At 37.8% G+C, this 27836-nt stretch overlaps 3 protein-coding genes across 11 annotated transcripts in view; 2 read left to right on the forward strand and 1 right to left on the reverse strand.

The window, feature by feature from the left end:
- Nucleotides 1-13150, reverse strand: part of LOC124212518 (cell growth regulator with RING finger domain protein 1) — a 62138-nt gene extending 48988 nt beyond the window's left edge. Inside the window, exons 1-2 of one of the 8 annotated variants that reach the window (XM_046612627.2) lie at nucleotides 12995-13150; nucleotides 8704-8876 (exon numbers count right to left, since the gene is read on the reverse strand). In XM_046612627.2, coding sequence (XP_046468583.1) covers nucleotides 8704-8801 — 98 coding nt within the window. In that variant the 5' untranslated portion in view covers nucleotides 8802-8876; nucleotides 12995-13150. Of the gene's footprint in view, nucleotides 1-8703; nucleotides 10214-12994 lie in introns of those variants that run through there. The other 7 variants (XM_069133390.1, XM_046612626.2, XM_046612628.2 and 4 more) reach the window with 7 other exon arrangements.
- A 452-nt stretch (nucleotides 13151-13602) lies between these two features.
- Nucleotides 13603-16148, forward strand: LOC124212524 (acylphosphatase-1). Its single transcript, XM_046612642.2, has 5 exons — nucleotides 13603-13815; nucleotides 13960-14099; nucleotides 14194-14210; nucleotides 15548-15657; nucleotides 15879-16148. Exons 2-5 carry the CDS (start codon nucleotides 14045-14047, stop codon nucleotides 15991-15993), a joined length of 297 nt encoding a protein of 98 aa, XP_046468598.1. The 5' UTR covers nucleotides 13603-13815; nucleotides 13960-14044; the 3' UTR covers nucleotides 15994-16148.
- A 1377-nt stretch (nucleotides 16149-17525) lies between these two features.
- Nucleotides 17526-27018, forward strand: LOC124212523 (uncharacterized). Of its 2 annotated transcripts, none has more exons than XM_046612640.2 (2): nucleotides 17526-18055; nucleotides 24920-27018. In XM_046612640.2, the coding sequence occupies exons 1-2, from the start codon at nucleotides 17996-17998 to the stop codon at nucleotides 25229-25231; spliced, it is 372 nt and encodes a 123-aa protein (XP_046468596.1). In that variant the 5' UTR covers nucleotides 17526-17995; the 3' UTR covers nucleotides 25232-27018. The 2 variants fall into 2 exon arrangements, with proteins under 2 accessions (XP_046468596.1, XP_046468597.1); XM_046612641.2 differs by lacking the exon at nucleotides 17526-18055 and adding an exon at nucleotides 23255-23742.
- The last annotated feature ends 818 nt before the right edge of the window (nucleotides 27019-27836 follow it).

The raw sequence follows: 27836 nt of genomic DNA on the forward strand, positions 1-27836 counted from the left end.
AATGAATTCTATCCTTGAGAATTTAAACACGAAGTTTTCAATAATCAAACTTGTAAACTTGAAAATTAGTCCGGAAGATCAAAAGTCACCAGGTCAAGGACCTGGAGCGCTTGTCCTGGAAGTCGAGTTTCACCAGGAAGCGGACCCGGAGTGCAGGATCCACGGAGATAGAGAACCCGGTACTCGAAATCTGCGGAGCGCGATTCCGACACGTCTTCTCTACTGCGCGGTTGTTTCCGGACTGAGGAATTCGGCTAGCTGATTTTCGTGTATATAGATCGATCACGTCGGGAGAAAAAAAAATTTCGGTGACGTCACTTTCTGATCATCCGAACATCCAAACCTTGGGTTTCTCACTTTAATACTACGTATGATGATTTCCCCGAAGCACGTGCGTCATTTGCACTTCGGTCAACATGCGAGCTTATCATCTCGTCGAGAAAGCTGTGTGTGCATAACGGCATACGCTCCGAGCGCTGGATGAAATATGCTTACTTCGTACAATGCAGACTTGCGCAAACGTGCCGTATGCACGTACAATGCATACCGTACCCTTTGTCTCCCGAAACCAGCGTGAACAAAAACAATCACAACCGTCGTCGTTGTAAGCACAATCATCCCATCGCACTTCCGGTTCATATTATACAAATTATACAAATCAACGAAGATGGGTGAAGAAAAGAATATAAAATTAAATACTGCAATATCGATCGTCGTCGTACAAGCGATCGTCATCCTGCGCTGCGATTCGAAATTGTAACAACGTATCGCCAATTCCAATGATCCAAGAAATTAATTATTACGGGATATGTTGCAGCGAAGTCGAATTATCGTGTTCGTGTAACTCACGCGTTGTTGTAGATGCATGTATGTATATGTCTGCGTATACAATAATACGGGCACGAATGTTACGTGCGACTTTAAAGTTAATTGCGTGTTCTACCTTGTCTACACTGCTACACGTTCATAATCGATAAACAACCGAGTAGGTTTCAACTCTTTGCCCACGGAATGTTATCTTATAAGCAATTGTGTGTGTGTGTGTTTTTTTTCTCTTTTTAATCCAAGACTCGCACGCAGTTCTTCCGTAAACTCTCCGGGCAATAAAAATATCAGGCTGAATTTTGCAATGTTATTGAAATTATGCATCTTTAGAAAAAGTCGTTATTTTGCAACCTTAGTGGATTACCCGAAATTTAGCAACCCGTTAATCAACGAACAGCAAAAACGAACTCAGATTTTGTAAATTCAACTTCTTCAGGTATTCTAAAGGTGCGGAATAGTAATTGTTTGTTGCAGCGTTTCGATACGTTATACATACGTTACTAACTTCAGCCTCGTATAAAAATAGTGTTAAACAAAAAACAGTTACACGAAATCCGGTCATATATCAAAATCGTCATTTTTTATACCTGACTTGGGCACGTGTTAGACAAAATTTAACCGGCGTATATCGTGATGTAGAAGCATTCAAATGATGGGAAACCAGCCATTTCAATTATCATTTCATACAATCAGCTCTATTTTTTTATTTTAAATTGAACGAGATTATACAAACCACCCGATACAAACCGTAAGTGATCGTTAAATAATTATTGGTCTTTAAATCACGCTGTAACCAGTGATGTAAAACTATTTTTGCAACTCGAAATTTGTAAAATGCAAAACGACGGAAGTACCTTATCTTTTATATCCAATACCGAATTTTACGACTATGTCAATATTTTTCATCAATTTGTTGACAGCTTGTGCTCGCGTCTCTCTTTCTATCTTTCTCTCCGACTCTTTTTCACAATTACTTGCAAACCCGCGACCTTCTTGACTTTGCGGGTTTGTCCAAAACGATCCCCGCACGCCTTACAACCGTAAATAACAAATAGACTCGGGGCCGCGAAGGTGCGGATTTTGTATGCGAGAATTTCATGCCTTCGGCAATGCGCGTCACGTTAAATATATGAGAAATATAAATCACAATCACAAATGGATAATTTATCGGTATACGATTCCGAAATATTACCTTCGCGGTTTTTTGAGAATAAACAGGCAAGACCGCCACAGTCAAAAGTCGGTAAGTTTGATAAGCGAAGAAAAAAAATTGACAAAATTGAGTAACACAACAATTTGACTGGCATCGATGACGGTGAACAATAACGAAACGACATCTCTTTTGCACAATACAATAGAAATGTATCTGAAAATATTCGAATATCACAAGCTGAGGTATCAACTATTTGTGAAAATATTTTTATAATTAAGACAAGCTAGTTCGGGATAATCAAAGTTTTGTGACTGTCGTACGATTCTAACGTTAATTAAAAATCGTCATTTCCATCGTGAAAATGTTCTTCAACAATTTATTCCGTATACACACGCGTTACAGCCTTATTAAATAATGTGTACAAATTCCTTAAATGTTTGTCGCATAATAATTCGTAGTGATCCGGTTGGCGAGAAAAATGAGTTCAATAACATTAGAACCGAGTGAAAAACATCCGAGAGTTCAATGATTTCGAACGTTCCAATTATGTAAAATCTTTTCTTAATTTGCTGACAACTTGTATCATCGACTTCGCCTTGATCAATATCAATCATATGTATCTTACAGTAGCGAAGTTGTTTCATTTTCTAAGCGGCGATCTTCTGTTTTCTTAACTTTTGACTGTTGGACTTGAGGGAGATCCAACAAAAAGTTTTTACGCCCAACAACGCAATCTTTACATAATACAAGAACACGTACACAATTACAAACTTATAACAACTCGCAATAAATTTACTTTGAAAAACATTTGGCAGAAGACGTTTTCCTAATTTAATTACAATTTCTTTCTATATTCATCGCTAATAAGCAAAAAACAAAAAACAAAAAGGAAACCCGTGCGTCAGTCGCGATCTCCAGTCTTCAAGTCTACGTATCGATTCGCCTGATCTGACCACGAATATCTTATTTTTCAGCGCAGTTCTTTCAACAGGCAGTAACTTGAGAAGTATCTAAACACGTGAGATAGATTTCCTCTCAGAATATTCGGCGCCCGTATAACGTACATATAAGAGTTCCGAGTTTTGACACGCAGTGGTTTCGAGAGCATGCATTCAACTCCAATTTTCTTCCGAGACGAGTCAAGTGATTTTTTTAGACAATTATGACGATTAAAACAGAGTCTGGTTAGAGTGGATCATGGAATAATTGAGGCGTAAAGCATCGTTGGGACTGAAATAACGATATATACCGAATAACTCAGCGTCGTATTGTTTGTAGAAATATACATGGTAAGAGAAGAAAAACAAAATTGTATAATCAGAAAAGACTGCAGGGCTTGTTTATTGTTTACAACGGCTGTTGATGAATTAGCTGATTCATTCGTAATTCTATCCCATCGTATTATACATACACATATATACATATATATATATATATATATATATATATATACGTGTTCGTGAATCCTCGATCATTCCAAGCGTGCGGCGTGAGTGTATAATTTATAAAGATTATCGGTTTCTCGAATTTTCCGAACTTTCTAAATTTCATACGGTTTGATGCCTGCTAGGTGGATAGGCGGGAGGATGTATAAAGTATGCGTGGATAATCGAATATTAAATAGTCATGTAGCTTCAGGAAAGTTTCGCGTCAGCCAGAAATGATACGGAAGCCTGTACAAGCCGACTTATCGTTAGTCACTGCTGCTGCTGCTGTTAGCTGCAACGCGACTCGTGTAAAGCGATATTACAAACTTTACTAGCGTTGGTATCCACACGGCGACGTATTCATAACGGTATAATAATCTCTACAATTGAACGACAAAGTGGATAACAAGTTCGTGAATCAGAAGGGTAAATCTGACCTGAATTGAATCGGAGAAAATTGAATCGAACCTTTTCTCTCTCTTATATATACGTATACACACATACGTCATCTGCAACGAAGGAGGAATTTTTGCATCTTCAATAACGGTATACATGAATGAAGAAAAAATATTTCATTATTCCCTTTGCATCAATTCACGAGGCAATCAATTCCTTTTGTTACAAACGCAGCTCTGATTGTGCTCAATTATTATTAACGAGAACTCGTACATACGCATATGTATATGTATAATGTGTACATATATTGTCCACGATAAACCGGCTGGACTTCGGAGATAAAGCACACTCGGTAATACCGCGTGATATAAGTGACAACAAAAATGGGGTTGCAAATATGTGCATATCGCGGCGACGACGAGAATAAGACACGTTGTTGGTGAAACCGAGTTTGGCTCGGCAAATAACCAGACGACAAAATTTCTCTCATAAAATTAATCAAGCCAGTTGTGAAGAATTAAATTGGTCAATTTGCCTAATCGGCGCAAATGAGGGTCTCGCATGCTTTGCAACAGTCCATACGCCATTGCAAGACTCTTGTAATTTGAAAGGCAATCTCGCGATTAGACGTGTTTTCTTCTATCATCGTCTCGTCTCTTTCATTCTCAACTTATTCGATGTAAACCAACCATTGCGTTATCATTGATGAAGGTAACGCCGATAGGACTTGTGACATTGGTTGGTCGATTTTAAAACACAGGTAATAAAGAGAAAAGAATCGTAACAAGAAAATACAGCACACACACACACACACACACACACACACACATATATGTACATATTATCAACCTGCAGTAGTTCAAGGGTCACGAATGAACGTTAACGAAAATTTATAACATCCTTGATGCATCCCTGTTACATGAATACTATATGTTATGTAACAACGTCGCATAAAAATATCGTATTTATAGTCCGATACGAAAATAAAGTATCTTCCGGGTTCTGACGCGTTATAAAAAAGTCGAATTAAAATATCCAGAAATATACCGTTTGTTTTACTGGTGCACCGTATACCAAAATTCATAACTAATAAAAGTATTTTCCAATTTTTATTCGAAAAAATATAAAATCAAAAAAAAAAAAAAAAACAGCCGGATACGTTCGAGGTGCCGGTTGTCAATTTTTTTTTCCAGGCATAACGAGACATATTGCTGCGTGCATACGGCAATACTCTTCAAATGGTAACATAAAGTAGTAAATTTAATTATACATCCGCATATTTTTTACAAGTCAAAGCCGAAGCGATAAAAATGCAAAAAAAAAAAAGAACAATTTGATCGTGAACATGTTCTTTTACGAAGAATGACGTCGAATTTATGAAACTACCAATTATAAACGCTATCGACCTAGGCAGGATATTAGGAACTTTTAGCAGTATAAAACATTACTGCAAATGTGAATTTTTTAAATAATTTTTTTTTTGATTTTTTTTACCCAACCTCGCGTTCATCTACGTTAAAAATTTAAAAAGGAAAACAAGAACATAAACGTGGCTCTGCAAGACCGTGGGAGAATTGCAGCAATAATTCTTTATTCAACTCACCGTGTGAACACTGGGTCTTATTTAGGAAACAGTCGTTTTCCGAATATCAATTTTTGTGGAACAACACTGAAACATTTGTGAGTCTGCCAACTTATGGATGATAATGTAGTTAAAACTTTGCGAAGAATCCCTGAATTTTTTTCACATCTCTCAAAAGTCATCTCGTCACTCTCCCACGATCCTTGAAGTAACCTTATCGTCTAATTCCTGTTCTCCTGTTTCCATTCTGGCTCACGCCGCTCGCTTTTCGCCTGACTCTGCTAATTCTATTCCCCACCATTTTTGATTTGCGCTTCTTTCGCTTACTCCTGCTCTTTACCTCACAAAATCATTCCTATCCCTACGTTCGACACTATCAAGTCTATTTCAACACTCGACGACCTCAGGCATAACTTTTCTTACCGATATTATGAACTGCACACTCCCTTTAAACTATTCCACAAATTTTTCAAACAAATATATAGTTGATATCGCAAACATCCCAACCTCCGGTTGTCCCAGGGCGTAAGAGCGAAGCTGAACCAGTTTATTCCTTACCGCTCGGGGATAAACGACGTTCACGGATGTAACAAGCTTTTAAACTTTTTTTTTTTCTATTCATTCTCATCATTGTTTACCTTATCTTTTTTCCAAGTCCTACGCAGGTTAAATAATTCTCACTCGGAACCTCGCGATCCTCGTTCCAAATTGCCAGTAGATTTCTCTCACTGCGTTAAAATAACGAAACACCATGTATACATACATATATATATATATATATATATTATAAGCACAATAGCATTGAGAGTCTCTGTTCCATTCATTCGATTCAAGGTCTAGCATTGACCTGGAAAGAAAATCAGTGTGCCTCTATCTAGCTTATACGGGGAGAGTTTTACAGGTAAGCCGATTACATTGTATGTTTGTTGGTAAAAAAATATATATATAAGCCCGAAATCGTCGATTAAAATTTCGCTGTGTAAATGCGTATTATACGTATGTAATACATAACATGTACAGGTACGATGGAACATGAAATCTACTGTGCAGAAACGAACTTTAACGAGGCTAACTTTTGCGAATGCTACGAGACCACGACGAGACGAGAAGAAAACTTACGATTAGGCACATTAGGCATATCGTTTCGCACGCAGGTGAGAATATTTCATCTTTCCGCGAGCCTGCATGCATGTATAATATGTGTATGTGTGTGACGTGGAAACATCGCTTGGTACATGTAGAGAAGTGTTGTAGGTATAATATGTACATAGGTGTGTATACATATACATATATGCGCGTGTGTAAAACTTGGAGTTGAGAGGCAAGTTACGTACAGAGCTTGACACAGATTCTCGATTCCGAATGTAAATAAAAATAAAACACGACCTTCTCATTGTCAGTCTAACTATTCATGTATTATACATAATATATGAGAGGAATCTGATTACCATTATGTTTGACAACATCCCAATTCACGATCACTATAACCATGTCAAAAATTAAAACAAAAAATTGATAACTGGAGAAACGTTTTTCATCCGTCGAAGCTTATGATAAGCCTGTGCTATATATATATATACCATGAAATTTATTGATTTCGTCGATGAATTTTTCCTATGTTGGTATGACCCCCGAAAACCTCTTCGAAAAATTTCAACACAATTTAAAACAATCAGTAATCAAATCGGGGGTGCGGTATGGATTATAATAGATTTTGAATGGTACGAAAATAGAAAAAAGAAAGCAAGAAAAAATCCCTAATGGAATCAAAAAACTTCGCGATCAATCGTCTACTTATGTTAATTGGTGTGAAAATCCCCATGTATAAGCAATTGATACTTCGTTAACTGATGGATTCCAAGAACAAATTACGGGATTCAACATAATGGAATACAGATGATATTTAGGAGAATTTTATTCTTCCCTTTTACGTGGTTTTTATAACTCAGATACATTAATTTTATAGTTTAAAAGTAAAAACGAGAAACTTGTATATATGTATATATGTATGTATCCGTGATTTCTTGTTGAAGATTTTTTATGGAAAGAAAGAAAAAAAAAACATAAAAAGAAATTCGGAAATACGGTTAAAACAAGTTTCTCGTTTTTACTTTTAAACTATAAAATTATCGTATCTGACTGTGAGTTAGAAAAACCACGCAAAAGGGAAGAAGAAAATTCTCCTAAATATCATCTGTATCCCATTATGTTGAATCCCGTAATTTGTTCTTGAAATCCATCAGTATATATATATGTGTATTTCATACTTGAGATCTGTAGTATATTACAAAGTTATCAATTTTGCCATCGTACGCCCGCAGGATGCAGGAAGGTTTGAAACTTTCATTTGTGCGCCTCGGCACGAACCGACTGTCGGACTGACGATAATGAGAAATAAATCATCGTACGAGCTCTTTTCCGTTAGGTTATAAAACCGTGTCACTCGTTATTCGGGCAGTGACACCGGTAGAAGACTTACAGGAATTTCCTCATTTGTTCATTCATTCATCCGCCCCGTCTGGCTTCGCAACTGCTCGCGATAATACAATTTATAGTATATTGTTATAACGACTGAACGAAGACAAAATGAATATCTACATTGAAGTATGAGAGTGGAAAAAGTTGAATGAACGTTACGAGGAACACTGACTACAAGAGAAGGTTTTTTGGTAAATCTACGTTAGCTTTGTCCCGTTACATGGAGATGTGTGTCAGGTAGATTTCACATGTACGGAAAGCGGAAATGTCGGATTGTGAAAACAGATCCTACACGGGTAAGTATTTCTCTACATTTTACTTCAACATCCCGCATGTTGGGGGCGGCTTCGTGATTTATATAATGCATAAATTCGTTGATGCTCCGGAGGGAATTCACCGTCGTGGGAGTCATGTCGGGTCGTTAAAATTGCGTTCAATACACATAAAAGTAAGCGATTTCGGTTCCTACATTCATATTTTACTCACGTATCAACAACGTATTATAATTATTTCCTGCTCAAACTAATCGTAAAAAATCGACGTCGAAAACGAACCAAACGTGCGGGTTTCTCGATAATTCGCTTCGATGTAACACATATCCATGTAAGATAATACTCATCGATTTTCCAAGTAGGTTTTTTTCACTTTTTCCCCAATCTTTTGTTTCGCAAAACGGAATTGAATATTCTTATATTAATTACTATATGACCGCATGTCGATAGTGGCGTAGAAAAGAGAATGTGACTATACTTGTAACGATAGCAATGACGTGCAGTTGAAGCATATCTACATCTATCTATCTATCTATATCTGTGTATATATATATGTAGTTAGGACAGTACCTCATGATAAACAGGATGACCCCGCAGAAGCATATCAATACTGCAAGGACGGAGAAAATATTGGACAACTCCGCCACGGAAACCAGCATCGCCGTCATTATTCTTCTTGTTCTTGTTGGTAATATTTAGCGTCAATTTCCACCACTTTCTTTAAACACGTAACAAGAACTTCACTGAAATATATAACAGGGGGTGTATATTTTTATTGTATGAACTTTTTAAACAGCACAGATATTATAGGGTTACTATTATTATTATTATTATTTATCAATAATTCGTTGACGTGTTTTACGTTATTACATTTGTTTCTTATTTTCTCGATGATGTTATTATCAATGTATGGTCACAATGCACAAATCGAAGCACGTGACTCAGACTGTGTTTTTTAGCACCGATCTACATATTAATGTGGATAGTAAGCATATATTTATACAAGTACCCTACAGATACGTTAACACGTACGTTCAAGCGTGTGTTTATTTTTCACGAAGTGGGATGATAAAAACTTTTTTTTTTATCAAATATCGCGATGAAAGAAATCCAGTATATAGCAGATAAGTCCACGTAGATGCGGAAGTTTATCGATTTTAAATATAACACCGTAGATATTACGATTTTTATTTCATCGGTTTTACCGATGAATAAGATATATCGATAATATATATATACATATACAGTCGAAACCGATTACTGCATCGGTCGATCGATATTTCGTTCACTCGTATAATAATTACAACCGTCGGTGACGATAATAATATATAGCAGAAATAAAATAAAAATTTCCATTTACCGCGTCGTTGATCGATGTGTAAAATAATACAACGAGTCGATGACAAGTAATACTTGTATTATAAATTAAAAGAAACAATAGATAACAAGGAGAAAATTTTTTTAAATTAAAAACAAAATAAAAAAACAACGAAACGAACGAAATTCACACAAATTATTCACACACACGCGTAGAACTGTACCGTGCAATGATTTGCATTGGTGGAAGAAAAAAAAAAGAAAAAAAAAAAAATGTCGCGATGATCCGTCACTAAATTTCGTATAATTACCGATGTATGCGTGTGAAAATAAAATCGTACTTTCGTGTGTGATTCGTGCGTGTAGGTAGGTAGGTAGGTAGGTAGGTAGGTAGGTAGGTACACACGCCACCGCCTTAATCCTCAAGAAATATTTCGAAGGAGCCCGAAGACGGTCGCGCGGCTCTCACCCATCGCGAAGAACGTACGATTGAGAACTGGCGTGGAGAGAGCGGCTCCCCGACTTAATACCCCGTGCAGCTTTTTTGTTTAGCAGTGTCAAATCGGCCGACGCGCAACTCGCGGCGCGCAGCTCGCGCCGAGACTTCTCACGGACTTTTCTCACTGCACTTACGGGAGAGTGATGCGAGTAGCGAGCGAATGCCCGACTACTTACTTGCTGCTCGCCCACGCAAAATCCTTCCCTCGTAATTCGAAAGGCTCCCGCCGTTCCGGCAGACTCCAGTTTTTTTTTGAAATTTATTTTCGTACCTTTCCTCCAGTCGCCGATTCGTTCTTAACATCTTTTTCTTTTTTTTTTTTCTACCATGAGTCAGGACCTTTTAAATTACGAGTGCAGAAACGCTGCTGCTCGAACTAACCGACCCGATTCACTGTTAACCCATTCGCTGTTTCGTACAGTATAACGGTGTAAAATCTTGATTTTCGTTTTTTACGATTTACTGTCTATTAAATAATTGTCAAGTATATTGCGAAATAGGGATAAATTTTTTTTCTACTATTTACTTTGTTATGTTATTCTGGCATGGCGAATGAATCGCAAATTTTGACAGAATAAAAAAAAAAAAGAAAAACAACTGAATATCTGAAACGTGTTTGAAACATCTCAAAATCGTAGAAAAATAGTATTTCTTTACTGGAATAAAGGCATTTTGATTCAATCTTTTCATTTTAAAGTGAACGGGTTAACGTAGCGAAAGGACCAATGAATCATCGGTTCCGTACAATTTATGGATGCATGTGAACCTGACGACGTTGCGATCGATCGAATTAGCTTGCTGTTGTATGTTTCATCATTCTCTTCGTTAATCACCCGCATCATGACTATTTTATCGAATCCGGCGCCAGCGAAACCCACGTGAGCAAAAAAAATTTCCGACAAATTGCCATATATGCAATGCCGAGTAGGTGTGCATAAGGAATTCGCGTAAGGTAATTGTCCCAGTTATTGACCTTGTCTCAATTGTTTTTTGGCTCTGTCTCTTTGATGCTTAGCGTTCAAATTACCAAGAAATAAATTTCTACTGACCAACTCTCTAGCAACTGGTTTTAGTCATGTGGAAGTTCACAATTTGTACCGTCAATTTATAATTTTGAAAAATATAAGGTTCAATAATTAGGTTTAAGCGTGCCAATAACTGGTACATGGTTTAAGAATTATAGTCTCACTGAAAGGAAATTGCGGTTGAGTCATAGATTTTCAATAGCAATAATGCATTTATTCAATCGAATCTCATTAGTTCGTCTGTATGTTATATTTGTAACGATTGTACATTCGTAATCAGTATTTTTTTAAGCTGTCTCGAGAACATTTGTTAGAGGGAATTTATTTCGGAGTAAAAGTAACGACTTATTTTTCATTCACATAGAAACAGCCGAGCCTTATAAATTTTTTGATGAAAAAGTAATTTGTAAAAGAATATACAATCTCCCTGACGTTGTTGATAACAAAGATTCTATACCCGAAATGCAGTTGTAATTTTTTTAGTTTTCGTTTCCTAAAATTTTTCCTGTACCACAGGGATTTTTTTTTAGCAAAATGTAACTACTGCACATATTATCTTCACCAAGACTTTATAAACCTTGATCTTTCTTTGTTTTTTTGTTATGTTTCTTTCCGTAAGTCCGATATCATACGGAAATTTAGCTGCAGTTTCAAGTACGCGCATAATTGCATCCGCATCATGATGCGGAAGTCTGGAGTTGTTTTGTTTGTTTTTCCTTCCGCTTTCGTAATTCAAATAAATCGTTGTCGCTTATCATTCATCTCTTATTGTCCGTCTTATTAACCTCTGTGGATATGTACATACTATATATAATCCACGGTATCCTCCAGGGATAAGAAAACCGGATATGCTCTTGACTAAATTAGGGTATATCGCCTTGAGGCAGAGAGTGTAAAACGCTGCAGAGAGCGAGAGAGAGAGAGGAGAGAAAAAAGAGCGTTGGATGACCGATTTATTTACAACGTAAATATTTTTCGTCTCCACAGCTCGCGGTAAATGCGTTCAGAATTTGCATCGATTGGTTTACCATTTACAATGATTCGCGTAGCAGTCAACTGCAAAGAAATAAGAATTTTCCAATTCTCAACATTTTAGAGCCCGTTTGATATTGAGATAAAGGGAAGCGGTGCCGTCATTGTTTTGTTTAGAAGATAAGCGTACCACATGCAATATAGGCGTGAGAAAATATGTGATGAGATGTAAGGTCCTTGAAAAGGTTGAGAAAAAAAAAAAAAAAAACCAATGGCATTTCGAAGGTACAGATTCGGATGACGCAGGGAAAAGGAAGCTGAAGGCTACCGATAAACTGGTCATTGTTTCTTTTTTCACTTTTCATATTATTTCGTCGGAGGAAATATAGAAAACGTCAATCGCAGGGTGTAGAATCTAGACGTGTCTCTTATTTAAAATAAAACCTCGAAATTAGACGTTTGCTCAACTTGGAGCAAAAACGACTAGCAAGAAACCGGTGCAGTTCGTAATTTGAAATTTTCAATATCACGATGAAAACGATCGTTACAACTTTTAAAACGATACATTCTAATAATTATAACGACAAGTGGAATGTTTTTAGATGCTAATTTATTGCATAGGTATGAGGTCACTTTTTGTGACGCAGGGTGCGACTCAACCGAACAAATAAACTTATACCCTGATCCTTGTATCACAAGGATCCTCAGCTTCGTTTAAATATCGTCACAAATAGAATTTGAAAAAAAAAAAATAATAACAAATAAAATATTTTCAAATAAAAGTAACGGAAAATAGCTTAATTAAAGCGTCAAGTGAGGAAGTAAGCCAGATTGCGTCGTGTCTAAGTCTGACAAACGCAAATAGTCAATTATCAGGTTTGCACTAGCAATTTAATTCAAGGTCAAACGCAATCCGCGAGTACATAGACAGGGATCTGCATAAATATATATTTATTCGCGAGGAATTCGCGTGTGTGTCAATATAAGATCTAATTTCGAGTTTACCGATGTTTACATATACATATAAGAGAAAGAAACGATTATTTACCTGGCATCACCAGACATTAAACCGTCAACGAAACGCACTGATTAGGGTAAAAATTCACCCCCATGATGCGTCTTCATTCGCGCACACGAGACGTTGGACAAATGGTGCGTGTAATTATGAATTACCTTACGAAAATAGTGAAATTATAAGATAACAAGCTACCGAATTGACTTCGTTCCTGCCGCGCCACGATAAGCGGTTAATTAACGACGTTTTTTTTTCCCCTCGAGAGCACGTGCGAATCGCGATAAATACGCCGCGTTCATCGACGACCGGACAAACGTCGTACGGCAAACGTCAACGCGCTCTGTCGTCGATACGGCGAAGCGAAGTAACGTGTTCGTCGATTAAATTTTCACTGAAAACACAGAATTGACAATTACGTCGACGTTGTTCGAATTCCGTTTACGGTGAAGAAATTTGGAGATCGCATTTACGGCGACGCGGACGGTCGATGAACAGCATTTTATCCGCCCTCGGCGAAGCCGCACTGCCGAGATAAATAAATCCCTCCGCGTTTTACACGGGCTGGTATGAATTTTCCTCGCGGTTTTATAATCGATAAGAACCTACGGAGGGGGATACGCGTCGAGACCCGAAGCGAACAGCTGATTGCTGACAATGAGTCAGAAACACGGACTTAACACTGTCGGAAAGATCGAAGCGAATAACGGACCGCGAGGCGAGCGACATCTGTCCAAAAGGTTTCGGGTCTAACTTCAGGCTGTTTGTCGTTCGACGAGACACGAGTGCCAACGAGTTCGGAAAGTAAACAAAAGCGGAAATGGAAGGAAGAACGTCGACGTTGGCAGAGCCGTGAGGTAAAGTAGGAAGTATAAGAAGACAAATATATTCCCGCCACATCGCCTGCGTCGCGTGCGAAAGTGACTGCCGAATTTTTTTCCTTCAATTTTTTCTTCCTCTCACTCCGCACTTTTGTTATTTTCGTTTGTACCTATGTTCAGCCCGAGACGACCGGCGGCTGTACTCCTGATCCTGGGTATCGGAGCGGTGCTGTTGATACATTATATCCATTACGCGAAAGTCAAGATGACTGCGAAGCAGCTCGTCGGTCTAGACTTTGAAGTATTCGGGAGAGTTCAGGGTAAGAGGATTCGATCTTTAACCGTAAAATAACCGTCACTTTGCGGTCGCGTGATTCACGTTCGTACGCAGCTGCAACGTTTTTTCTTTTACAGGTGTCTTCTTCCGAAAGGTAAGCAACCGCAGTGTGCAGTGTGCGTTTTGATTAATACACGTATTGTGGTACGTACGAAGAGACAACTCGTGCGTTACACGACTCGTTCAGAAAGTTCAAGAAGTTTTTGGCCAATTCGACGCCGCGGTTAGAAAAAAACCTGTCAACTTTTATCCCCGTTGAATCTTCTGACCTTCATCGACGGCTCGTTCGGTGTCTCGTTCATTGCCGATTTGGTACGCAGACGTAACTTTAAAAACTCAACTCGACTCCCTATCGTCGATAGAGCAGGTTATACAAGCTGGCAAACGCGTGCGTAGTTCACGTTCGAACTGTTCGAGGCACTGACATCACGGAATACAAAAAAAGTGCGGCGTTATGGCGGCATCTAGCGTACGGGAAAAATATCGGTAAGGAAGATCGCCGACTTACCGTTAGCCATTTACGATTTGCACTTTCGTCGCTCGATCGACGAGCACTCCATGAAATTATTACGTTTTCCCGTTAGCCGAAACTATTCAGAACTGAATCACTCCTGCGTCATTCGGTCCTGTACCGTTATCGATTAATCTGGTGAATGGATGATGAAAGAGACATTGACGATAATAGTACGTTGTCAGAATCATCCGGATCATTTCGGCTCTATTGAATCTAAGAAGTTATAATGTGTCTGGTATTGCATTATACGCATAAGTTACCAGCTAGCTGTAATAAAGGTGTTTGCCGCGAAGTAACTGACGGTATCGTTTTGTACCGTAGAGACTTTAAAAGGAACTGAATACGTTGAGGAGGAGCAATTTGTTTACTTTTTATTTTAGAAATTAAAGATGAAACAACAAGAAAGAAAAAAGACACCGACGCAGTTTCTCTTTCGTATGATGCGATACACGTATATCTGAGCTGAACTTTCGTTGGAGACTTTTGTACCTACAGATCAGCAAAAAAGACGCAGACAGAGATTAAGGGGGTATCCTAGCGGATCTCGACGTTGTCTTATACATCTCCAAATATCGAAGTATGTACGCGATTCTGAAGAAAAATACTTCAATGCATTTTCATTTCACACGGAAATAAATAAATGGCAAGGATTCTACGAAATCGAAATAGTAAATTCGATAATTTATACCATTTCCTTATTTCTGCGCCAAATTAAAATGTGTTGGAGTATTTTTGTTCCGATTTGCGTATAGAACAAGACTGTTAAGCCAATTTTCGCGTTTGAGATACGTGAATTTCTATATTTGGAGATATATACGTCAACGTCGAAATTGACCAGGGCACCACGATAAGATTGAAATATTTTGAGAAGCGTTGAATTGACGATTCATCAGGCAAACATTGTAACTACTTTCTAGTACACTCAAGAAAAGGGTAGGCAATTGGGTCTCAAGGGATGGTGCAGAAATACGGACCGAGGGACCGTCGTCGGTTACGTGGAAGGAGATAAGGGAAAAGTAGAAGACATGTAAGTTGTTTTCTTCAATGCATAAAATTACAATTACTTAACCGTACAATCAATCACATTTTCCTGCCATTTCTATTCCTCTTTCACATATTATATAGTATACATCGAAAGAATTCGCTGCAGTTCAATGATGTGCAAAATACTTACCCGTGTAAGGAATATAAGCGGTAAAGCGTGCGCACGATGTCGATAAAAAATTTTAAGGAGAAATCTGTTCGCAGGAAACGGTGGCTGCAGTACACAGGGAGTCCACAGTCACAGATCGAAAAAGCTGAATTCCGCAGCGAGAAAGAAATCACGGAAACTCAATTCAGCGACTTCAAAATTAAGAAATGAGTCACATACTGCGAACCGCATGCATTATACCTACATCTAGTTGCTGAAATTATTTAACCCCATCTGAAATGCGTGAATCAGTCTAAAACGACATTCGCAAAATCACATGTAGCTTTTTGTCACTGTGTGTAAATAAATTATAAGATTTACAATGATTGTCTCGAAACTGATGCTCCCCATTCTTCATGGTAAATAAGTAATAATGTACATAACGCAGAAGAGAGAATATTCGTCACAGGAAAGTGTGTATCACTTTCATTTGATAAACCGCTGTACTCTAAATTTTTGTAAAATCATTTTCCTTGGTCTACACTTAATATTATATGCGCACGATTTTTCGTACAGACGCTTTCGAGGTGTGCAAATATATGTACAGCTGATTTCGCACGGATGTATAAAAGTCATTCTTCGCGCGTATTTATCGAGCAGGAAAACGCACGTCAATTAGTGACAGTGCGACGGTGAAAAGTGAGCGGTCATCAGGGAGTGCCAATTGATGCACGGCTGCAGTTTGCACGTGAAAGAAACTAAAATATTTTTGAAGCGTATTTCGAGTTAGCTTGCATAATTTTCGTCAGCAGTATAGAGTTCCTCTTCGATCCAAAATTAACACCGCAATCGAAGTAAGTTTCTTTGACTCATATTGTAACGTATCCGGTAAATTTAAGTTTTAGTCGCCAGTAAATTCGGGTCTAATGGCCACTCACAGAAACTTTCTTCCTTAATCGAGAAAATCTATCGATGTATCCACGTTATTGACGTAGCAGTGTTTTTTATGCTAGAAATCACATCCTCAACGGTGTTTTTCGTCGATGTTTCATGTGAAACGAAAAATCGTAGTCACAAATCATTGGAGATTCCTTTACGAATGTACCAACTTCTTTCATCAGCTTACAAGATCGAACTCTCGAAGAAAAGTCTCTGCATTCAATGAATATTATACCGTGCAGCAATAAAATTAACGAAATTATACATTCCACGATCGGTACATTGAATTTGGTAGCAAATTTATTTATTTTATTCATATACGGGTTTCCCCTTAAATGAAAACATTTTTTTCTTCGCCGTAGTCAATCTCACCGACCGAGTAAAGCGTCTCTTATTTTTATTGCAAAAACATCAATATATCCTGCAGTTACAGCACAAACATTCAAATAATAATAATTTGCTTCACCTGACAATAGCCCGAAATGATGTATGTACAATTCCTGCGACGAGTGGTACGCAATTCAGTTACACAATTCGTACCGCATCATCCGGCGTTATTGTTACGTGAAACAAACAATCGTTATTTGAATATTTCTGCCAGATGATCGTCGAAATAAGTGTTGACACTCCACGACGCTGTGCAGGCATGATTTGTGCACGTTTAAGAGTACGTAATGTGCAATTGACTGTATCAAATGGTACACCTCATAGTGTATAAGTGTAAAAGATCGCAGCGTTACGTACAGAGAGTGCGGCTAATCGTAAGGTTCCACCTCCGAGGAGGTAGGAGGTAAAGCGTAGATTGTGGAACGTCGTGTAGAGTAAAGAGAGATCAGTGACGTTTGCCACTGCGCGACAGGCGCGCGTTCAGCACGGTTCGAAACACGTCATCGTCACAGTACTGAACTGATTCTGAACTGCCGAAAAGCTGGGTTACGTTGCGTAGCGCGCAAACGGGGAAAGTGTTTGATCGCCGGCGTGCGTTTCGTCGATTTGGAAAGAATTGTTTACGTAATATCGGTGAATAATATTGTGGAAAATTGAATATTCCAATGATTAAAAAACCGCGAGAATTTAGCCCGGCATTTTACTGCGGATTAATTTTTTTCAAATCGCTAAAATTCGAAATGAGAAACGCGAACGGTGATCGGTAAAATTTGCGTTAGAAACTTCGTTATTCGCGAGCGTAATTACATGTACGTATACGGCTTCGAAGAGACATGCCGTGTGGGTCGTGTGAAAATTTGGATTGAAAATAATCCGGTGATACTTTGTGATTAATGATAGAATAAAAATGCCGACTGGCGTCAAATGCTTCAAGAAGTTTTTCAAGTACACCTGGCATCCACAACAGGTACGGGATATATCTTAATCGCAATATTTGTTCGATTAAAATTCATAAACTCTTATCCACATCTCAGGAACAGCGATGAATTTATTATAGTTATCAGTTGCACGAGAGTATTGCATTAATTATTAGAAACCTATGCTTGCAAAATATGTTCGATTCATTACGAGGTACGATTTTCATTCTCATCTCTTCTTTCGTAAACTCTGTGCTACTGTTGTAAGTTAAAAGTACGGCTTTAGTGCCGCCACTGACGCATCGGAACACGGAAAGGCCCAAGGTGAACATTCCTTGCGAACATTTATCTCGCGGTTTTTAATGTCCTGCAAGGCGAGGCAGGTTTCGAGGTAGAGAGAAGGAAAAATGTTATATTCGCGTTCGTTATACAACTGTATGCGTTTACTAAACAATAACCGTTTAATTATGCAGCGTGATTCGTTCTTTCCATGCGAGTACTTTTCAAATTCACAGTGTTATCTTTTTTCTGTACACAATCACTACGTCGTCGACAAATTCCAATCGAATCGTCTTCACCGATTCCCTACTCGTCACGTAACCAAAGTTATGTCGATTAATGTTTAACCCCGCAGCACCGTTACTTGTCAACTGTTTTGCGAGTTGCAAAATTTAATCACCGTTAACCTGCTAATACAAATATTTCTACGTAAGTACTTCGATCGTTACCATTCGCGCGGAAAGTCCCGGGTTCGTTGAATTTGACCACTGTCATCCGTTGATTGAAGCAATTATTCATAATAGTATGCAGGCAGCTTAATTACATTGTATGCATTTATTTTCTGTGGCATCTTCTAACACAGGTTCAACGTTTTTCCTCGAACAGCGTATCCGGTTCTTATTTTCCCTTACTTCGTAGTTCGAGTTACAGATATTTTTTCCCTTCTGTTTTTCTTTATCCAACAAATCTTTTCAGTTCTATCACATCCTCTTCCCAACAAAGTTCTCGCAAGTTCGTCAGTGAAGTCAGGACGGTAAAAAACAGAAATTATACGATTACAGTCTAGTCATAGATACGGGTCTTACTATCGAATCAACGCCTGAGAAATGCAACAAAGATAGAGTTTCGTTACAACAGATGCTAAACTTTATCGCAATAAGTCAGTCAGTTGCGGTAGAGCCGGATGTGCGGTATTCGTGCTTCGGGAAACGATAAAAAAAAAACATGTTATTTCAGTTATCTGGTTGTAAAAATGTTTCTAACATCGATAGACGAGTACTAACCACAGTTATTGACAAAGTGACGGCGAAGTTGTTGGTGCATTGCATGTATAGCCTTGAAAACTGCAGGTATTTGAGCTGTCAATAATTGTAAAAATGCAGATAACTCGCAGTAGTTACTATTAGAAATGGAATGTGTCTGCACAATAATAAGCGCACGTTTCAAAGTCCTTCACGTTTTGTTATTTATTTGTTTTGTTATTTATTTATTTTTCACACCAATTGAAAAAATACTCCACCAACATTCAAAATACTTTCAATCGGAATTCTTAGCAACCAGTTGAGTTTCTAGCATAACGATGCGACGAATACACGTCGACTTCACAGTGTATGATAGATTCGCCAAGTGCATGGACACTCGATATTCATAAAACTTTCGCCTTCCTGTGTCAATACTTTTTTGGGTAGAAGGATTACCATTGGAGAACGGCTTCGCAAATTCGCCAAAAAGTAAGATAAATTATTTCACCGAGATGTTTTAGAGAAGATGATTGAAATCCGAAACAGCGTATAAGAAAAAAAAAAAGTTACTCATTCGCGATTAAGATGCTTTCGAATCAAGACCGAGTAATATTAATAAAATTATCATTTATTACCTATCCTGACAAAACTTTTTCAATCCGTTCTTCTTTCGCGCTCGAACTTGAACTTGGGAAAAAAATCTCCGAGTGTTATTCAAATTTTGGTCTCTTTTGTCGAAAAAAATTTTTACGTTATGATCGCTGTTAATTCTGCATACGTTGTTTGTGAACACTACGTATTCATAAATAGTAGCCCCGTCCAATGTCCAAGTTTTACAAATGATTTGCCCATTTTACGATTAAATAGGCAGCAATGAATTTTAAGAGTAGGTTTGTAGTAAAAAAGTATGACGCTGTCTCGATATAGTGAGAGTGGCGGAGAGAGTCTCAGAGAATAACCGATAACTATAAACATATATAACCCATAAACAGTAAAAAGTGAAAGTTCACGTTTGATTTTGCCTCTCACATACCGTATACCCGGGCATAGACTGAAATTGCCGGAAGGCTGACGTACGGCTGGACTGATGGTACTGTTACACACACAACTCTCGCACGGGAGTTGCGTGCTGCGTACATTAAAATTCACCATTCCTTTGCACCTTTGTGTTAGGATGAACAATTTTGTATTTTTATTTGTTAATTTTTTTTTTTTTTATAATTGTTACACCATCACAGCGCATGATCTGCGCCTAATTGCGATTTGGAAAGTGAGAAACGTTCAGTGTTTGAGTACGCATGATTCAGCCAATTTTTAAAAAATTTTGTTTTCGCGTTATTAATTATGTTTAACAGTTAAATTTATCCGGCCGTGTCGCGCTCTAGATCCGTCTATCGACGATGCTTGTTACTTGCAATTGTCTGATGCAAAATTACGACTCGATCGTTATTGAATAGAATCGAACTGTACACTGAATGAACACACCGCAGCGATTCATGGATTAGGGTTTTTTTTTAAATGTTTATGCAATAGCTTCGTTATAAAAAGTTATCAGCTGTTACGCGTTCTCTTAAGGTAAGTATAGCAAGTATCGCGGCCGTAGCTGAAATTGGACTTCGTTATAACACGAACAAGTCCATGTCCCAGGGTCTGAAGTTCTCGGGTATATAAATCAATAATTCAATAAGCCTCCGGAAATTGCGAGGAAAATATCCGGGTTTAAAATACCGAGATTAAAAAAAAAAAAAACAAAAAAACAAAAAACCGAAGACAAAAAACAAAAGATCACAACTCCTTTCGTACAACCGGTTTTCGCAAGATCAGTATAAACTACGTCTCATTACTGATTTTCACCTCTCTTCGAAATGTCGAAAAGTGTCGGATATCGAGTTCTTAAAAGTATGGAATTTAATCGCAAAAGTGCTTACAATCCAAAATGACCATCGTTTTTCTGAAAAAATTCTCCCGTCGAATTTGTATTTGCAAATTATGTCCATTGACGAAGTTGACATTTTGCAGACATGTGCCCTCTGGTACAGCTTCTCGTATGCAACTCAAGTCGGGCGAACTTATACGAGTTGAAATCTAGGTCATTTACGGTTGGACAAACGACCTCTGTATTTACCATTAAATATCACATTGATCATTGTGACAGTCGTGAAAAAAGAAATTTTATTTCTATTTTTTTTTAAATCACAGAGCTGCACAAGAACTTGAAATTGAAAAATGGAATTAAGGAGAAGAAAAAATGCTGTCACATGAATGATGTATACTAATTAAAGCGGTAGCAGAGGTATACATGCTCGTTTCAATAATTATTTAAATGACGCGTGCATGATGATCGATTGGATTGTAATGACCGGGACTGCCCCCGACTTTCTTTTACGAGGCAATTGCGATCATCTCACGTTTATTGATATTTGAAAGTTGTTTGGGCTGAAACTTTAATGCGGATGAAGCATATTTGACGATATTTAAGCCCCATTAATTATACCACTTGAGAGGAGATATACTGGACACAGTCTACTTAATTTTTTGCACATCTACGAGTCGAAATAAAAATTTCCTAAGGCGTGTAGCAAAAATCACTTTCTACCAGTGCCGTCAATGAACCAAACAATTGTTCCGACATTTCTGCATCAGTTTTGCCACTTATCGATGAGGAATAAAAACACCGATGTATATATTGCTGAGTTGTTTATTTATTCATCATTTCTCCTCCCGTATTTTCTAGTAAGTCAATTTTTTTTTTTTTTTTTTTCAATTTAAAACGAGTCAATGCTGATGCTCTTATTTCAATATTTGCACGGTGACAATTATTTTTCCTCAGAAGATTTAATTCTGCGAATTTCGTCGTGTTGTTCAGGAAGTGCGTATAGTTTAAAAACAATGTCACCGTATTAAACTTGTTTACGCACAAATCGCGAAAATATCAGTGCAGATGGCGCGCTGTCGCGATTTGACACTGACAATATGATATGACAGCTCTTTTCCGCAACTTTTCGCGGCTCGTTGGCGATTGAAAAATCTGTAAGAAAATCCCAGCGAAGTAGATACTCAGAAATTTTATCCGCCTGCCACGATTTATGACGCGACGTCCATGTAATTATGAGAATTTTTAAACCTGTCGCAAAATTCTCACAGCCAGCCAAATGAGCTTCACTAAATTACGCAAGGTACAAAATATTTTGCAAAAAAATGTGTATCAAGTGGAAATTTACCAGACCATTGTATGCGAATCGTAGTTTTTAGATTTGTTTTCGTATTTATAGAAGAAAAAGTAATCTTCTTCAGTCTTATCAATATACTCTATTGCTGGACTCACGTGAAATGTAAAATGTGACATGATCTGTGTTGAAATTACGTATTCTGATTCAGTCGCTGACTTTTCTCATCTAGTATATAACGCCTCATTAATACGTACGGCTCGCATACGATTCTCAATCGTATCTTCCACCACAGGTTATCGTCTATTTATAGTCACACACAGTTGTTATGTTCATTCATACCGCAACTTCCCCATACATAAAGTTGCGCGTCTTGTGGTTGTACAATAATATTTTTCAGTTTCACCATCTCGTGTGCTTGTACACAACAAAACTCCGTGGAGTTTCCCACCTAATCTAATACGTAATTAGCAGAAAAACAACAAAACCACCAGCAAACGTACACGAGTCGAACATTCGCTGTTTCGAGTCTCTTCGAATTTCACCATTCTTTCAATTTTTGCCGCAAATTATAATATCATACATTGAAGCTTATCGGGCAAGAAATATGTAACACCTTGTTACACGCGGAACGGAATATTCGTCGCGCGTAACGTTAAATTGTCGTGCAAATCGCAATACATTAATGGGCATTAAACGCTGAAGTCCACAATTGATTGATAAGGATGCCCGCTGGGCGATTGGACCGTTCCCCTATAAGTTTGTACACACATGTTCGTACGCGGACTAAACCGAGAGGTGGTCGCATGTGGAGATAAGTGGAATCAGGGGTCAAACCTGATAACCGCCGGGTGACGATACGATTCTAAATCCCGTCACAGCGACGGATTCACTCGTAATCAGTCTACCGTTGATCGCGCGTCCGAACGGATCGGCCAAAGACAAAGGGGGGAAATTAAAAAACCATGACGTCTTGTGATTCGGTCAACCGAACCGTAAAATATTGTTTACACAATTAAGAGATACTCGTGTTGAAAAAAGAAAAAAAAAAAAACGGCCAAAGAGCTTGGACGTGCATTGATAAACGCGTTTTATGTAGAAATAAAGCGTCGTTGGATTATATCTGCAGGAATGAGTTTCCCCCAGGAAAATAATCTCGGATTATACAGCGGGATGGAAAATAGCCTCGATCATTATTTGTTCCGAATCTATTCTTGTTGAGCGATTTTCAGTGTTTTATCACAAGCGTCGACGATTTTTTTTTTTATCATCGCAATGACCGATCATGGCAACACTTTCGTTAACTGTCACGGATATCATCTCAACAACGTGAGTCTAGGCTGTATATATATATATATATACACACATGTATATACAGTTTTGTAAAACAACTACAGCTATTAGGGTACGAAATATCCGTATATATCGCATTTCGAGAGATCCGTATAGACGAAATTTTTGGCGAAATTCCGGTTCAAGTAAAATAAAGTAAAAAAACTAAGCAACCCTACAACCATTTGACCGTCTTGACCTTCTCCTCTGTTCCCGATCCCGACTATATTCCCCACGACTAGATGGTCGTCGTTCCGTCCCCCAGCTCGATGTGGGACTATCCCTTTCCCTGCCCGTACCTGGACCGAGTTTGTGCTGGAAACATGAGACCGGTATTCAGCGCTGGACCGGATCCAGATCAAGACTTTTTCCCAAGCAAGACGCGATCCTCCCGAACTTCGAATATAGTAAATTCATCCCACGTGATTTGGTAGATTAATCTAATCGTTTAAATTTTTTTCTTTTTTCTGTGTTTTATAACTTAAAGTAGACAAGGGATAAGCTAGCAGTCTATACTATAACGAATGTCTGATTGGAATTTGTGCTTTGTTCGAATCAGCTGTGAAATTAATGGAATTATTTTTAATGTACAAAGACGGTTGCATTGTAGTAGAAGACTAGAGTCGCATTTTTTCCAACACACGAATGAGGAAATGGTATTAAACATAGATAACGAAGCATGGACGCATGCATTTCTCAATGTCTCTAAATTTTCGTAAACGTAACGTTATACTTGTGTGTGTATGAGAGAGAGCAAATGTTGCGAGAGTTTATCTGAACCAATTAAACTGTTTCAATATATTGGTTAATTATTATTCATTTAGAATACCCAAAGTTAGATCGAGACGTCGAGTTATAATAAAATCGAAATCAGAGATCGCGATAAATTTAAGCTGCGGGATGTACAATAACGACAATCTGTATGATCTTTGTTCGTATGTTGACCTTATATGAGTGAAAGAAATATGTGATACCTGAACTATGATCATTGAATGTAATTGCACCGTCTAGATCAAATTATACCGTATTTTACAGTACGCGGATTTTATTTCGAATGATTAAACAAATTAAGCTAATTTTCTATACTCATACATTTCAATCGAAAACTACTGTCATAGAATTCGACGAAATGGAATGAAATTGCAATGATAACGGTTTGTGCGATTCTTTTCAGATGGAGAACACGAACTTCGACGCTCCGAAATCGGCCGCCGAAAAGACCGGGGACACGGAAATGAACGAAGTGAAGGTTTCCGTGCCAACGGCGAGCGTCGCGACGTCGACGCCGACGACGTCGTCGCCGGCTCCGGCGCCCGAGGGAATTCCATGCGGGAAAGGAGGGTGCAAGACGTCCAGGAGCCGAGGCGAGCCTCGGCCCGAAAGCCCCTGGCATCATCTCAAGACGATATTCCTCGTGTCGGTTATTATCGCCTTGGTTATCTGGGTTATCGTCTACACGTTACTGACTCAGTACCAGATCTTATGAATAAAATTTATACACACAAATATATACGGCCTAAAGATGATTGGCTTGAAAAATGATGATCGTCAGCTCGTAACGTCGGAATAAAATCTACACGCGTAAATCCGTCGTGTAGTTTGCTCATCGCTGTGCGGTGAAATTGTCCATTGGAAATTATGACTAGGATCTTTGAAGAGCTTTTATCGACTGCACTCTCTCAGTCAATCTCATTGATTAGTTGAATAATTTTTTTTTTACACACGTCCAAGTGCTTCCTCTCAATTTTCGTTGATAAGAAAATCAAATTTGTCAAGATTAAAGTCATTATGTGCGATTATCTCAAGCTGGACATATTATTGGTATTATTGGTGTTATTGGAAGACACGATTTCGTCTTATTTAATTTTGCATGAGTCGAAATTTCAGGGTTTAAGGATATGATTTAAAAAAAATTCTATTACTGAGGAATCGCCTTTTTAAATTCCGTGAGGCATATTTTACACATATTTATGTTTTTTATAAATTTTCTTTATTCAAACTATTGTTGCAATCAGAATTTTCACCTTAAAATGGACGCCTCAATTTGTTTACACGCGTAATCTGATACATCGTTCTTTGAACGTTTTGCTAGAAAAGAAGTATTAAATATTGATATAATACAATACAAATGAAACATGAAAATCAGTCAAACTTGTCAGCAACGTCCGATGCGTATAATAAATCAGTCGCAATAACCATGAGCGAAATTGTTTCGTAAAAGATTTATGGTTGCCCGTAAATATAGTATCTATTGTACAACAATAAGCATGGAGTTAAAATGAATTTTATTTTCTCTAAAATGGACCGTTGGATTTTCCAAGTTGTAACTAGATACGATGAGACCATCGATCCATGCAACAGTGGCGAAGCCCACGTTTTTCTGAATTATCAAATTTACGCTTAAATCGGTATACGATAATATTTACTGTTTGACAAAACGACCCGTATACGATTTTAATAAATTTTAAAGCTTGAAGTGACCACCGAATCGAGTGAAACGATGTTCGGGTCTAATTTGAAGAAAACCACCCAATCTCAATGATCAGAGATAATTTTGTAAGGCAATTTTCAAAATGAATAAAAAGTCTGCAACAATTACGGGTTATACATATACATCAATTATAGAGTGTAAATAGTTTTACATCGCCTGTATACATGTCAGGAATTAATACACACATACACATTTATGTACATATATATGCATGAATTTAATCAGTGAATAAATAATTTATATACTTTTCATAGAATTGTAAATACCTAGCGCGTTTCATCATTTGTAATGTAAATGATTATTATGGATTTAAGTAATATCTGTAAATATGCCTAACAATAAGTATAATTAGTGATATTTCTAAGAGAAAATAAGTAGTGTACATAATACGCCTTGTACATAATATGCCTACGTAGAATAAACCGATCGAGAACGATCTAATTACCATGGAAAGTACAGATCGTCGATTGTTTTTATCAACGAGCGAAATCTGAAACTGTCAATCGAGTCAATTGAAGCGTCGCTGAGTCGCCGGCGAGTGAATTGATCACGTTTTGGTCGAGTTGTCTGATATTATAATTGGTCGATACGAGTTTTCAAACCGAATCCACGGTCTCGTAGGCGGTAAAACGTCCATAGAAAATTTACGCAGCTAAAGTACAGTGCATGTCGAGAAAAACAAAGGCCAGTCAACGTAGACGCGATTTAGATATTTTAAAACTGTCAATTTTTGCGTATGTACGTATAAAAATGGTAGAATAATATACGAATATAGTGAGAGAGTCGTTCATGTTTGTCAGAATAATTTCAAGCAGTATTAAAGAGTATTATTATATACGAGAAGAACCAGCAAAAAGTCCAAATGACGTTTCGCTTCCGCATATGCGGCCGATCGAAATGTTGAAGCGAAATCTCGTCGCATCGTGAAATAGCTACGATTCTGTGAGAAGGAAAAGATAATAGGTAAGATTCGCCAAGGAATGCTGTGCAATCGTTGCAGCCTCTTGCGATTATTCACCGCTGATTATCCCGTTGAAAATTTCGCTTTCCACTGGCGACGAGACGGCAGTTTAACCTTTAATGGAAAAACTGCATTCGGTTATCTTACTCACGATCACGTGTGAATCTTGACTGAAAATTGCATCTACGTGTTAAGCTGTTGATATAATTTAGTCGTTTTTCGTTTGAACAGTAGAATTTTCATTAGCTCGTCTGTGAAGAAAATTATTTGGAAGTTACTTAACGGGGGATTTTGGTGAAATTTTGATAAAGACGATGTTTTCGTTTTTGAAACGACTAAAAGAGATGTCACAAAGAATTTCAAAAACGAAAAACTCGCTATTACAAAAAGCTCTGTATTTTTGATACACGCATCAGCTCACATAAGAATATTGCAATGCGATGTTAATTGTTAGAAAATCCATTGTACCGATAATGTCGGGGGAAATCAATTAACTGAGAAAATGGATCACTGCATTGTTTATTCGTACAAAGTTCAAGATCGGACAACCTTACCACAAGATATCATAATTATAACCCATGTGTAATTTCCCATATCGAAATATTGTATTGCAATAGCTGAATACCGAAGTAACAGCAT

This window comes from Neodiprion pinetum, chromosome 2 (assembly GCF_021155775.2).
Source record: "Neodiprion pinetum isolate iyNeoPine1 chromosome 2, iyNeoPine1.2, whole genome shotgun sequence".
Lineage (NCBI taxonomy): Eukaryota > Metazoa > Arthropoda > Insecta > Hymenoptera > Diprionidae > Neodiprion > Neodiprion pinetum.